We start from the raw sequence: 14041 nt of genomic DNA, 5'->3' as shown, positions 1-14041 counted from the left end.
TGAAAATTTCAGTCAGTTGTTTTTGTTTTATTACAAAAAGAGTTCTGAAACCTGTTAAACTATGACAAAAAATTGTTTTGCAACTTATTTTAATATCGTGATAATACCGTATACCGTGATAAAAGCTTAATCAATTAATCGCAACATGAAAATTTGATACCGTCACATGCCTAGTGACATCACAAATCCCACAATATCCAAACGAGCCATTTTTGGAGCTTGTATGAATAAATTCTCGGTTTGTACTGAGGAAAATCTTTTTGTAAATTTTACTCATGCTATTATGCCTTTTCTTTCTTGTTTTTGATGAACAGGTGGAGAAGTTGTTGAGAGCTGTGGCTGATGGAGATGTGGAGATGGTGAGCTCATTTCGGGTCACATAAACCTTGTCAAAGTGGATTCTTGCTTTATTAATGATAATAACAGTTCAGCACAGAATGGCAGTAGTGTCTGTGTTTTGTGTATTAGGTGCGTTATCTTTTGGAATGGTTGGATGAGGAGCCGGAGGAAGAGGAAGTTACAGTGCCAGTTAAGACAGAGCTGTGCCATCCTCTGTGCCAGTGCTCCAGCTGTGAACCTACACAGAAGGTCTGGACACACACTCATTCACCCGCACATCAGACAAATACAAGCTCTTTTGTTGAGACTCAAGTTCTCAACAAAATAAATGTAAAACTTTATATTACAAAACTTTTACCTTTTGCATATGGATCCCTACTATGTACTAACATTTAAATGAATCATTTGATACAATCCACACTTATCATGTAAATGCAGTTTTTTTATAGTAGCTAAAGACAACTAATATAAAGTGTGACCCCTTGTTTTAGCATCACACCGTTTTCAGATGCGAGCAGCGCGACACACAGATCCCATTATAATCAGTGAGACTTAGGATCTACACTGTGTACAGAATTATTAGGCAAGTTGATTTTCTGATCATATTTTTTTTTCCAAGCACATTTTACCAATTCCAATCCACATCAATCTTAATAACTACTATTAATATTGTTTTTAATCATTTATAAGTGATATATAATTGTTCATGAAGGCTGGAAATGAAAAATGCCTTATATTCAGGTGTGCAGAATTATTAGGCAGGTTTTCTTTTACAGGCAAAATGAGCCAAAAAAGAGATTTAACTCAGACTGAAAAGTCAAAAATTATTAAATACTCATGAGAAGGATGCAATACTAATGCAATACTAGAAATTGCAAAGTTAAAGCATGACCAAGGGAAAGCAAAATGCTCATGGGGTCAGCGGGGTCAGACAAAAACAGGTGGAAAAGAAAAGACACACGTTAACTGCAAAATAATTAAGAATTAAGGTGAAGAATTAAGTGTGAAACCATCAGGAACCCTTTAGTCTCCAGCGCCACCATTTTCCAGAACTGCAACCTACCTGGAGTCTCCAGAAGTGCAAGGTCTCAGGATCTCAGAGACTTAGGCTAGCTAAAGAATCCTAAAAAATGACCCGCACTTGATAAGAATCACAAGCTGAAGTGTTATAAAATACACGAAGACTGGGTTTTTATAGGCTTTATAGACAGACAGCTTGAGAGTGACTCCTGAAGGACCAGCACCACATCCTCTTGTACCACTGTTTGAAGAATTTATCTTCCAGAATCTGGCAGTAAGTTTTGGAAGATCATTTTTAGTCCATCTCTGCAAGACAGACATTTCAGGATAAGAGATGGACTAAAAGTGAACTCCCACACCTTACTGCCAGATTCTGGATAAATTCTTCAAACAGTGGTACAAGAGGATGTGGTGCTGGTCCTTCAGGAGTCACTCTCAAGCTGTCTGTCTATAAAGCCTATAAAAACCCAGTCTTCGTGTATTTTATAACACTTCAGCTTGTGATTCTTATCAAGTGCGGGTCATTTTTTAGGATTCTTTAGCTAGCCTAAGTCTCTGAGATCCTGAGACCTTGCACTTCTGGAGACTCCAGGTAGGTTGCAGTTCTGGAAAATGGTGGCGCTGGAGACTAAAGGGTTCCTGATGGTTTCACACTTAATTCTTCACCTTAATTCTTAATTATTTTGCAGTTAACGTGTGTCTTTTCTTTTCCACCTGTTTTTGTCTGACCCCGCTGACCCAATGAGCATTTTGCTTTCCCTTGGTCATGCTTTAACTTTGCAATTTCTAGTATTGCATTAGTATTGCATCCTTCTCATGAGTATTTAATAATTTTTGACTTTTCAGTCTGAGTTAAATCTCTTTTTTGGCTCATTTTGCCTGTAAAAGAAAACCTGCCTAATAATTCTGCACACCTGAATATAAGGCATTTTTCATTTCCAGCCTTCATGAACAATTATATATCACTTATAAATGATTAAAAACATTATTAATAGTAGTTATTAAGATTGATGTGGATTGGAATTGGTAAAATGTGCTTGGAAAAAAATATGATCAGAAAATCAACTTGCCTAATAATTCTGCACACACTGTATTGAAGAGAACTTATGCAATGCAGAAACTCTTACAAAGCTAAAAACACACTAATTTTATCTCTGACTATATGTGATATCACAGTTTGAAGCGTCTGTCAGAGGAAATCAGAGCATGCTGTCGTGAATAATTCAGTGAGACATCTTCTCATAGGATAAGGACACGCAGTCTTAATTATGACTCTGATTAGTCAGTGATGCCGAATTTAAACCCGGACGATGAAAATACCACAAAAAAAGCTTGAAATTAACTAGTTTTGTCCTACAATTAAAACTAACGGATGGTAACATTGTCTTCTGTGCATCACACGTATCTCTGTTAAAATCTCTCTTAAATGACCCTTTAAAGGGTTAGTTCACCCAAAAATGGAAATTCTGTCATTAATGAAGAACAAATGAAGATCCTTTTAATGAAATCTGAGATCTTTCTGTTACTCCATTGACAGTCTGCACAACTATCACTTTCAAGCCCTGGAAAGGTAGTAAAGACATCATTAAAGTGTGACTCCAGTGGGTTAATCTCAATTTTATTTTGACATGAGTGATTTGCGCCATGGTGCTCTCGTGAACATGGGTTTGAGATTAATATTTTGTAAAAAAAGCCCCAAAAAAAAATTGTGGGACAGAAAGCTCTCAGATTATTTCATTAAAAATATCTTAATTTGTGTTCCGAAGATGAACGAAAGTGTTACAGGTTTGGAACGACATGAGGGTGAGTAATAAATGATAAAAATTTCATTTTTGGATAAACTAAACCTTTAAGCTTAGTACCCAGGCAGTCAATTTCTGATATAAACAAAAGTAGGTTACTATTGTAAGACAATGTAATGAACTGAGAAACACTGTGTGCTAACTGAACCTGGAGTCTGTGTGTGTTCAGAAAGCAGCCCATCTGCAGCCGGTTGGTCTCGGTGTGAACAGCAGCAGTGCCGACGGCTTTACGCCGCTCCATGTGGCAGCGCTGCACGGGCACACAGCTCTAGTGTCTCTCTTCACACGCCACGGTGCCAACATCAACGCCCGCAACAACCAGAGCGCCACTCCACTTCACCTGGCCTGCCAGAACAGCCACATACAGGTGAGCTCATCCTGACCAATCACAGATCACCTCTCATACAGATCAACAGTACTGCTCTGAATAGTGTCGCTAAACAGTTTGGATTTAAGTTTTTGTGTATGCATGCCATTTTGCAGTGTAAATGATTAAAAGGATTAGTTCAGTTCAGAATGAAAATTTCCTGATAATTTGCTCACCCTCATGTCATCCAAGATGTTCATGTCTTTCTTTCATCATTCAAAAAGAAATGAAGGTTTTTGAGGAAAACATTCCAGGATTTTTCTCCATATAGTGGACTTCACTGGGGTCCAAATGTCAGTTTCAGTGCAGCTTCAAAGAGCTCTACATGATCCCAGACGGGACTTTTATAAACTTTTTACTGTTCATTTTACGCTAGTAAACATCAGTAGTTTGAGCGTGTTTGTGTGTTGTTCCAGGTGGTGTCTGCTCTTTTGGAGTGTAATGCCAAACTGAATAAGAAGGATCATTATGGAAATACAGCGCTGATTCATGCTTGTCTAAAGGGAAATCTGGAGATAGCCGCTGTCTTGCTGGAGGTACTCTATTCATATTTATATATGTATTCTGAGATTCTCTATTCATATATTTGATTCTGATTCTGAGCTTAGTTTTTAACAGCAGATGGTGCTCTAGGCTAGTTTTTAACCGCACACTCAAATGCTCATGAAGAAGAGCGCTCGTGCGTTCGGCTGAGTCTGAGAATGTACTTGTATCATGTATCGAAAATTGATGTATTGTCCCAATACACCTAATATACTGTATATAGTCACAATTATATTATATTATATTATATTATATTATATTATATTATATTATATTATTATATCACTAATAATATGGGTCAAATCTACAGAAATGATGTATTTTTTTTTATTATTATTATTATTAGTAATATAACTAATGAATTGTTGTTGTACTCTGCGAACGAATGCTTCTTGAACACCCTTGCTGTCGATCAGAGCGGTGCGCTGGTGAATCTGGCTAATAACCACGGTAACACTGGGCTGCATGAGGCGGTGAGAGGGGGACACGTCCAGCTGGTGGAGCTGCTTCTGCACAGGGGGGCTTTGGTGCACCTGCGCAACAAGAGACAGAGGACCGCCCTCGACTGCGCTCATGAGACCGCCGGAAAGGTGATGTAATTACCTCAGTAATTTAGATCATTTAAATCAGGTGCACACACATGATGTTTAACAGTATATACAAACATATGTAACATTTGTACTAACATTATGATACATACATCATACATATATGAAGACTTCAGATGCAAAAGCCTCTAAGTGCCATCTGAAATTTTCTTCTAAAATGAGCATTTTTATCAAGCTTGTATGTTTAGGTTCAGTAACTTCACTTTAATGGCAATTAATAGGTCCTTTTCATTGCCATTAAAGTGAAATAACTGAACATAAACATATAAGCTTGATAAAAATGCTCATTTTAGAAGAAAATTTCAGATGGCACTTAGAGGCTTTTGCATTTGAAGTCTTTATAGATATAGATATAGATATAGATATAGATATAGATATATAGATTTTTTTTCCCCCATCTATTTAAAAGATGGACTGAATTAATTAAAAGATGCACTACATTTTGAAAGAAAAAAGTTTTTAGGGGCAAATATTAGTAAATTCAATTATTATTATTATTATTATTATTATTATTATTATTATTATTATTATTATTATTATTATCATGGTTGATAATTGCTTTGGTCTCCTGGACGGAGTGATATTTTGATGACATTTGAGGTTGTGAAGATGCAACAACTCATTTTTTAATTTCATCTTAAATTGCTCTATTATGCTATTTTAAAGTTTCTTAATTCTGTTTAGAGTCTGCTACAATAGATGCATTAAAGTTCAAAAAACACTTTAATTTTCTCATAATATACATTGCAGCATCACCTTATTACTCAAAGAGTCTGAAAACAGTTAATCTGTTGTGATTGGTCAGATGGTCTAGTCTGTTGTGATTGGTCTACACCAGTGGTTCTCAAACTGGGGTATGTGAGGTGACAAAAGGGGGTACGCGAACAAAATGTGGAGTAGTTAATTTAACTCTACCATACCTTAAAATAATATTAAAACTGAGCATGTATTTCTAACTGGCTGACTTATGCCGTAAATCCATTACATTTAATCAAATAACCTCATCATTTGCAGTCAAAATTGACTGTATCCACACAAGCAGCATGCATATGATAGATTGCGTCTGCTGCTGCCTTAAATCATGCTAAATTACTGTCGTTCTCGACAATGCACCTTATTAAAAGTGAGGATTTAGCACTTACTCGCATGAAGAACAAATATAGACACTAGTAGTAGATTGATTTAAGACTCAAACTTTCTTCGATACAAAAACATACCTTGTATGAGTTAATGTATTTAATGATGATAACGAGCAAGAATGCAATTGTTCCCAAATATCCACATTACTGCAAAAGTGACATACAGGTCAAAAAATAAAACGTACATTTTAAACACAGTACTGTCAGTATTTACTCTATTTTACAACAAAAAATTTGTTCTAACGAAAACCACAGCAGAACTACAACACACAAATTCTGTGGCTTTGAACGAATCGTGAGAGTCAATGATTCAATGATTCATTCACAGCCACTTGTTTCGTTACTGAATGAATGACTCGATGACTCACTCATAAAAACAGTGACTTGCTGCCACCTGCTGGCAGATTTAGTTTAATATTTAAAAGTTTTACTTAGTTTTAGCATCATTGCATATTTCTCTATTGAACATTTTTTATTTAAAACATTATTTTATAAAGTTATTCATAAAGGTAAAAATATGCACTGGAAAATAAATTTAGGGGGCAAATATTGTCCCTTAATGGAAAAGGTGTGGTGGAAGAGAGGGGGTACGCAGAAGGATGGTAGTCCCTTCAGGGGGTACTCCACTAAAAAAAGTTTGAGAACCACTGCTCTACTCTGCTCTGATTGATATCTGATGGTCCAGTCTGTTGTGATTGGTGATTTCAGTGTTTTCTTTAAAAAGAGACCAATATTAGGTCTGTATTCGAAAGCATTAAGGAATTACAACCATTTAAGTTCAGATCTATGAACCAAAACACTGCTGACAGTTAACAGGTTCAGGCTATTGTCACACAAGACACACTTTTTTGGAAACGTCTTCAAATGCATGCTGTTTACTACCTAATATTACCTGGGGTACCAGCAAGTCATGTGGGTGAGAGCGTGAGACAGAGCCTAAATGTGTGATTGTTGGCAGCCCTGTTATTATTATACACTGATAGCCCTATTTTAGATATTTCTTTCTTTCACACAATGCAGACGGTGTCACTGGAAATGAATGTTTCATCAGTATGTGTATGATTCTGCAGAATACAGAGATTCAGAGACTCCTGCAGAAAGCCTGTGCTGATGCCCCGGACGTCCGTCCGTTCAAACCACACTCCAGAGGACCAGAGGGCATTGTGGGTAAGAATCTGAGAATTATATTTCTACTGTTTTATTTAATCTCCAGAAATGCTTTGTAGGCTGTGATGTACAAAAGGGCTGGGACAATAAATTGATGCATTGCAAATCAAGAAATGATTCTGGATCAATTTTGAGATTTTCGGAAATCCGAATGCATTGCAATTCTCTCTCGAATCGATTCTGTGCTTAGTTTTCAACAGTAGATGGTACAGCGTGCTTTAGAAACAGCATAAAGTTCGAAAAGGTTGAAGTGAATTACAAGGGTGTTTGCAATGGGCTGTTAACATTAATCTTGCGCCATCTGCTGTTAAAAACTAAGCTCAGAATCGATTCGACAGAAAATCGCGATGCATTCAGAAAATCTCAGAATCAAGCAATGAATCAAGATGCACTGATTTATTGTACCAGCCCTAATGTGTAATATAGTAAGTGTTAATACATGAAGTTCAGTTTAATTACATCATTTGAATTCATAATGTATCTCATCATCATCATCATCATCATCAACTCCAACAGGACACTCAATAGTGCAAAGAGTGAAACAACATGAGAGTCCCAACAGTGGCAGACGAGACATAGACCACACCAAACAAAGGTACATTTGCTATCAATTAATGGCTTGTGTAGACATAACACTGTGAAATATCCTGTTCAAATTTTGTGGTCTGTAATATTTTTAAATATTTTTGAAAGAAGTCTCTTCTGATCATCAAGGCTTCATCAATTTGATCAAAAATACAGCAAAAATCTATAATATTGTGAAATAGCTGATTTCTATGTCAATATACAGTAAAGTGTAATTTATTCCTGTGATCAAAGCTGAATTTTCAGCATCATTATTCCAGTCTTCAGTGTCACATGATCCTTCAGAAATCATTCTAATATCTTATATTCTTTTAAAGGGTTAGTTCAGCCAAAAATGAAAATAATGTCATTAATTACTCACCCTCATGTCGTTCCACACCCGTAACACCTTCATTCATCTTCGGAACACAAATTAAGATATTTTTGATGAAATCCGATGGCTCAGCGAGGCCTGCATAGACAGCAATGACATTTCCTCTCTCAACGACTTTTTACCAATATCTAGTGATGGCCGATTTCAAAACACTGCTTCAGGAAGCTTCGGAGTGTTATGAATCAGAGTATCGAATCATGATTCGGATTGCGTGTCAAACCGCCAAACTGCTGAAATCACGTGACTTTGGCGCTCCGAACTGCTGATTCGATTCGTAAAGCTCTGAAGCTTCATGAAGCAGTGTTTTGAAATCGGCCATCTCTAGATATTGTTAAAAAGTCAATGAGAGAGGAAGTACCATTGCTGGATATGCCTCGCTGAGAAATCGGATTTCATCAAAAATATCTTAATTTGTGTTATGAAGATGAATGAGGGTCTTACGGGTGTGGAACGACATGAGGGTGAGTAATTAATGACATTATTTTCATTTTTGGGTGAACTAACCATGTAAGGATTCTTTGAGGAATAGAACGGTTAAAAAACAGCATTTATTTTAAATATAAATCTTTTGTAAACTCATAATTGTCTTTACTGTCACTGAATGAAAGGATTCATTTCTTAAAAATCTCAAAAGATCCCCAATGTGATTATTCACTTGCTGACAAGATTAAATTCTCCTCTATCATTTCAAGCTGTTTATGAGAAGCTTTTGCTCTTGACAGGAGTCAGAAGAGGATTGATAGAGCAGCAACCACCTCAGCAGTGGCAGACCAGGTACTGTTCTCCTCATTCACACAAATTACTCTTCACACTGTCTTCAGTAAAATGATCTTCTATTCTACCTTGCAGAAGAAGATAATAGTCATCATGCATTTTTAGATATTATAATTATTATTATTCACCAAGCCATAATCATTTATATAATAAAATGTGTGTAAAATGATTAAATATTTCATACATTCATACACCCGACGCAATGCCATTCCAGGTGCGACGCAAGTGTTTTTTGCTAGTTTCAGCCTGACGCAGTTATCATTTTCACATCTAGCGCCACGTTATTTAAATAGCAAATGCACTCGTACCCATCTGTTCGCCCATGGGTGTGCTGGTCTGAAAACGAGGTGTGTTCAGGTGCGTTGTTGGCGTGTTGCTATTTTGAGGACTGAAAACAACTGCGCCATTGACCAACTGAAACCTGCTCTGAAGTCAATGGCAAACCAATTTTTTTTTGGTTTGTATTTTGTTTTTTGTTATTTAAAGGGCACCTTAGTAATATGCGCCTATAGGCGGGTGCACAACGTACGTACACTGCTTATTACACACACAGAGACGTACAGCAGCACAAAAAAACATGCCAAATATTAAAAATAAAAGCATTCTTCTCTGGAGAAGCATTCAGTCTGCCATGTAAATAGCGAATCCACCATGGCACGAGCGCAACAGGCTTTTAAAGGGAATGGGAGATGATTGGTTTATTGCACGTTACGCCCAAAACACTCCCATTACTCATTAAGAGACTAGGTACAACCCTTTTAGACCATGTGCCTGGAGCGCCGACCATTTTTCTTGTCGTTAAACTAGCAAAAGTGGATTCGGACACGCCCTAAATGCACCTGCGTGTCTGAAACTGTTTGATCAAGGATTCGGTCTATCTAAACCCCTTCTTTCCGAGAGCTTGCTCTGCTCTGATTGGTCAGACGGCCCAGCCTGTTGTGATTGGTCAACCGTTTACAGCTCGTGTCGGAAACCAAACGCTCATTACATATCTGAATTTCAGCTCTTCCTCAGCTCTTGATACACAGCGATACGAACAGTAACGATGGCGTCGGTTTTACTGTATCAATCTCATTAAATTGGATTTGCTTTGACAGCAGAAAACAGCGTCTTCTCCACATGAACATGAACCAAACTCTTCCAGTCTCACATACAACTACAGTGTTTGAGGGCGGGGCAAAGACGACACTGTTCAGCCAATGAAGACCATAGGCAGGCATTATGCAAATTTAGTTACAAACCTACATAGTTTTGAGCAGGAAGTGAGACTGGAATGACTCCTTTCAGACAGTTCAGAATTGCTTCTTTGTTTTGGGAGACAATAACTTTATTTATCTGCACTTTGATCTTTGAAACTTTGCAGACATTTTACATTCACAAACTGCTCTATTAAGGTTGTGTTGGTCTTTTTTTTTTATTTTACTGCTAACATGACTCCTGATTCAACGGTTCTTCATAGACTCCAGACAGTCAGAGTGACAGACGGAGACTGACAAGAGGAGAAACGGTGGACAGCAGCGGCCCGTTCTGCCACCCGCAGTCACCCCACAGCCAGACCAGGAGCCTGACCCGCTGCCACACCATCAGCCAGGACCTGACCCAACACTCGCTGCACACCCCGCAGGACCCCGAACCCTCAGCCAGCCCTCCACAGGTCAACGGGGACTCTGCGGTGGCAATGGATGTGGAGGTGGAGGAAGACGCCCAGTCCAGAGGAAATGGAATGGATATTTCTGCTGCCACAGAAATGGACAGTGTTGTGTTGTGATGCCCCTGATGTCAAACAACTGCTTTATAGACTAAATATAAATCGCTCACAGTAAATCTGTTCCGCCACCCCATCCTGGTCTTTATTGTGCTTGAGTGCTGAAGTAACTGACAATGCAACAACTGTGGTTTCCAAGGTGAACATGTTTCCTCATGCCTTTGGTTCATGAGATGGTTAAAAAAAACTGTTTTAGAGGTTTTAAGAGTCTGTATGTGGAAAACAGAAAGTGCTCCATAGCAAGAAGAGGAAGCTGCTTTTTTAATTCCACTTACAAATGTTGCTCTTAAATCATAATATATGAGAACGGTGTTTTGCATGTGTCAACACTGATGGGTGAAATGACAAAAACTGCAATGAAAAGTATAAGGCAGGAACCAGCTTTTGTGAATATTTCGGATGTGTGAAGAAACGTTAGTATTTTATAACATGTAGGTTAAAGGGAGACATTTAGAATAACCTGTACAGAAAAAATGTGGAAGGCTTTTTTTTTCTTAATTTCTTTTTTTTAAACTAGCACTAAATTTTCTTTCAGAATGTCACAATATAAAAGGGATAATTAAGGATAAAATTATGTAGCAAGATTTTAGTTTGTTCTTTACAAAACTGAAGTGTTTCTTTTTCTTTAATCATATTTACATTTGCTAAACATCTGTTTGTAGGTGACTTTACTAGTCATGATGACTTTCACAGGATTAGATACTGTTCTAATGGGTAGTTAATAGTGTTTTTTTCCCTTTTCTTTTAAAGTCTTCCCTTTTTTTCCTGTTTTGATAAGTAATCATTGGTCTTTTATGAATCTCCTCTATAAACTCTGTCCCTCAAACAAAACAATTCATTACCCTGTTATTAAAGCTGATAAATCACTTTTAATAATATTGCAGAGGAATTATATTTAGTTTGAGGATTTTTTTTTTTTGTTTTGTTTGTTTTTTCTTATCACAGGGTGGGATTGTTGCATTTGTACAGGGGCAGTATTATGGACCACGCCCCTATTTAAATCATGCACTTTATTCCCTTGTGAGGTTACTGTGTTTGTTTGGTTTACCAATATGACTTTGCAGTTTACTAACAACACATTACATTTTGAGTGGCGGGTGTAAGTGCATTTTCTGCTGAAAGAGTGTGTGTTGGCAGGGTTAGGATTAATGCTGGACAGGAAGTAATTAAATATCTTCACACAAATTGACCATGAAATAAAAACAGCTGGTTTGTGATCAAATGTCACTTGTCTTTGAATGTAAGGGTTCTTTGTGGCAATATGAAGAACTAGAGAGCAATTATTTTTGTATGATTTTTTTTCTGTAACAATGCAGTAAATGTGCCTTATTTAATTTGTGCCAACATAATGTAATTAAACCATATAACAAAAACAAAAGAATTTTGTTAATTTATTGGTGATGTTAATGGAATCTGCATACACTTAACAGCCTATAATAAATAATATATATATATATATATATATATATATATATATATATATATATATATATATATATATATATATATATATATATATATATATATATATATATAAGCTTTGGGCAGAATGAGGCAGAAGTACAGTGTGTCACATTTTATTATTGACTGTTTCAACACAATGTTTTACCAACTAAGAAGTACAGCACTTTTAGAGTTTCATCCCTCTGCCTAATGAGAGCAGAAGTATTGGGGTGGTTTAATTTAAACGTGCAGTATGTAATAATTTTGTCTACTAGAGGCCTATTCAAAACAAAGGCATAACTTGATGATGGCAAGTTTAAACGCGAAATCTTCACATAAACGGATGGTGCAAAATAATCGGGATTGGACTCGGGAAGAAATCATGTTCATGGATGTGATTATTAACGTTACTGTAGTATGAAGCAGAGCAGGAGTGAGTGTTGTGGAGCTGAACGAGGAGCTGGAGCGATTGATCAACACACGCCTCACGAGCAGCGGGACTTTTATTATGACACAGTCGCCAGCGCCGCTTCCGCTTTTCCGGTCGTGAGTATGAGGTAACGCAGCGATGTTTATCATATTAGATACATTTGAGAGTGTTGAAAATGATGTTATAACATTACTCTGTGCGTTCGCTCGGCGGCTGCTGTGAGACACTGTTACACACTGCAGTAAGATAGATCGATTTTACAATATCATATTAAATGCTGGATGGCTTGTGTTGATAAATGGCATGCAATTAATTTTAAAACGTATTGTATGATGGAGAAAATTATGTATTACTGTTACTAAAAATAAAGCTGCATCTGATTATGCTATGTTAGCTACTTCACAAAATAGTGTTTTTCTCTGAGGCGTGGTAAAGCATGGTACTGGCAAAAAAAATCAAGAAAATTAGATTTATTCAATAAGAGTAAAGGTGTTGAGCTATATAACAATAATTAGTTTTCTGTCTATAAATATATCAAAACAGTTGTTTCCTTGTCTATTAAAACATGTAAATATTAAAGTGTCTTTGGTGTTTCCATGGTTTCTACAAAATAAAACCATAACCGAGGGTAACGCGGGTATGACGCAATTGAGAGGCGACTCCTCACACATCCCGGAGCCTTGGTTAAAACTGCAATCTCACTATTTAGAAACAGTTGCAAACATTTTGACTCAAGTGAACAAAATATATAACACTGGCCTAGTGGTTTTTGGATATTTTACTGCAAAAATATTACATATTGCACCTTTAAAGTTAATGTAAAAGTGTAAAGGCTAATATTTAATTGTGAATCCCTTGCAAGCAATCACAGGAGTGAGTCTGTGACCCAAACACATCACCAGACTCTTGCTTTCACACTTTGAAATGCTTTTCCAGGCCTTTAACACAGCCATTTTCAACGGTTGCTTGTTTTGGGGAGTTTCTGCCTTTAGTCTCCTCTTCAGCTGGTGAAATGCTTGTTCAATAGTATTTAAATATGGAGATTGACTAGGAATGTCCAGTTTGGAATGTCCTGAAAAAGACAGATACCACTGGCAAGCTTCAGCAACCGACACCGACCAGGTCAGCTGAGAAAATCAACAGCAGTTGATGACAGACAAATGACAACGGCCATGAAAAAAGCTCTAAAATAGCAGTCATAAAAATCACCAGCAACCTCCAGAAAGCTGGGGTGATGGTCTCACAATCTGCTGTTCATAGAATTACAGAGGATACACAGCAAGATCAAACATCTGATCAGTACCAAAAATAGGAAAGCCTATTAGAATTTGCAAAAACACACAGAGATGAGTTAAAATAGAGTTTCATGGACAGATAAGACACATACTAACCTTTATCAAAGTGGGAAAATAAAAGTGTATAGAAAAAGAGAAACTGCAAATGATTCATAAGCTCATCTGGAAAGCATGGTGGAGGTAGTGTCATGTCATGGGCATGCATGTCTGCCTCTGGAACAGACTCACTCATCTTTATTGATGACTTATTCAATGATGGCAGCAGAAGAATGAATTCAGAAGTGTACAAATGAATCTTGCCTACCAGTGTTCAAGTGCTTCATATGGCAACAGGACAATGACCCAAAACACTAGTACTGCCAACTCAATCAAGATTATCATGGTAAAGAAA

At 37.1% G+C, this 14041-nt stretch overlaps 1 protein-coding gene across 3 annotated transcripts in view; it reads left to right on the top strand.

Annotated features, from left to right (window-relative positions):
• ankrd27 (ankyrin repeat domain 27 (VPS9 domain)) overlaps positions 1–11860 on the top strand; it is a 50454-nt gene extending 38594 nt beyond the window's left edge. For 2 of the 3 annotated variants that reach the window (XM_048158074.1, XM_048158075.1), the window contains 9 exons: positions 315–359; positions 469–588; positions 3331–3528; positions 3945–4064; positions 4488–4661; positions 6889–6985; positions 7502–7580; positions 8666–8717; positions 10177–11860. In XM_048158074.1, coding sequence (XP_048014031.1) covers positions 315–359; positions 469–588; positions 3331–3528; positions 3945–4064; positions 4488–4661; positions 6889–6985; positions 7502–7580; positions 8666–8717; positions 10177–10485 — 1194 coding nt within the window. In that variant the 3' untranslated portion in view covers positions 10486–11860. Of the gene's footprint in view, positions 1–314; positions 360–468; positions 589–3330; positions 3529–3944; positions 4065–4487; positions 4662–6888; positions 6986–7501; positions 7581–8635; positions 8718–10176 lie in introns of all 3 variants that reach the window. The other variant, XR_007179996.1, reaches the window with a different exon arrangement.
• The last annotated feature ends 2181 nt before the right edge of the window (positions 11861–14041 follow it).

The sequence above is a fragment of the Megalobrama amblycephala genome, linkage group LG15, assembly GCF_018812025.1.
Source record: "Megalobrama amblycephala isolate DHTTF-2021 linkage group LG15, ASM1881202v1, whole genome shotgun sequence".
Taxonomy (NCBI): Eukaryota; Metazoa; Chordata; class Actinopteri; order Cypriniformes; family Xenocyprididae; genus Megalobrama; species Megalobrama amblycephala.
This window is presented reverse-complemented; position numbering and strand designations above follow the sequence as displayed.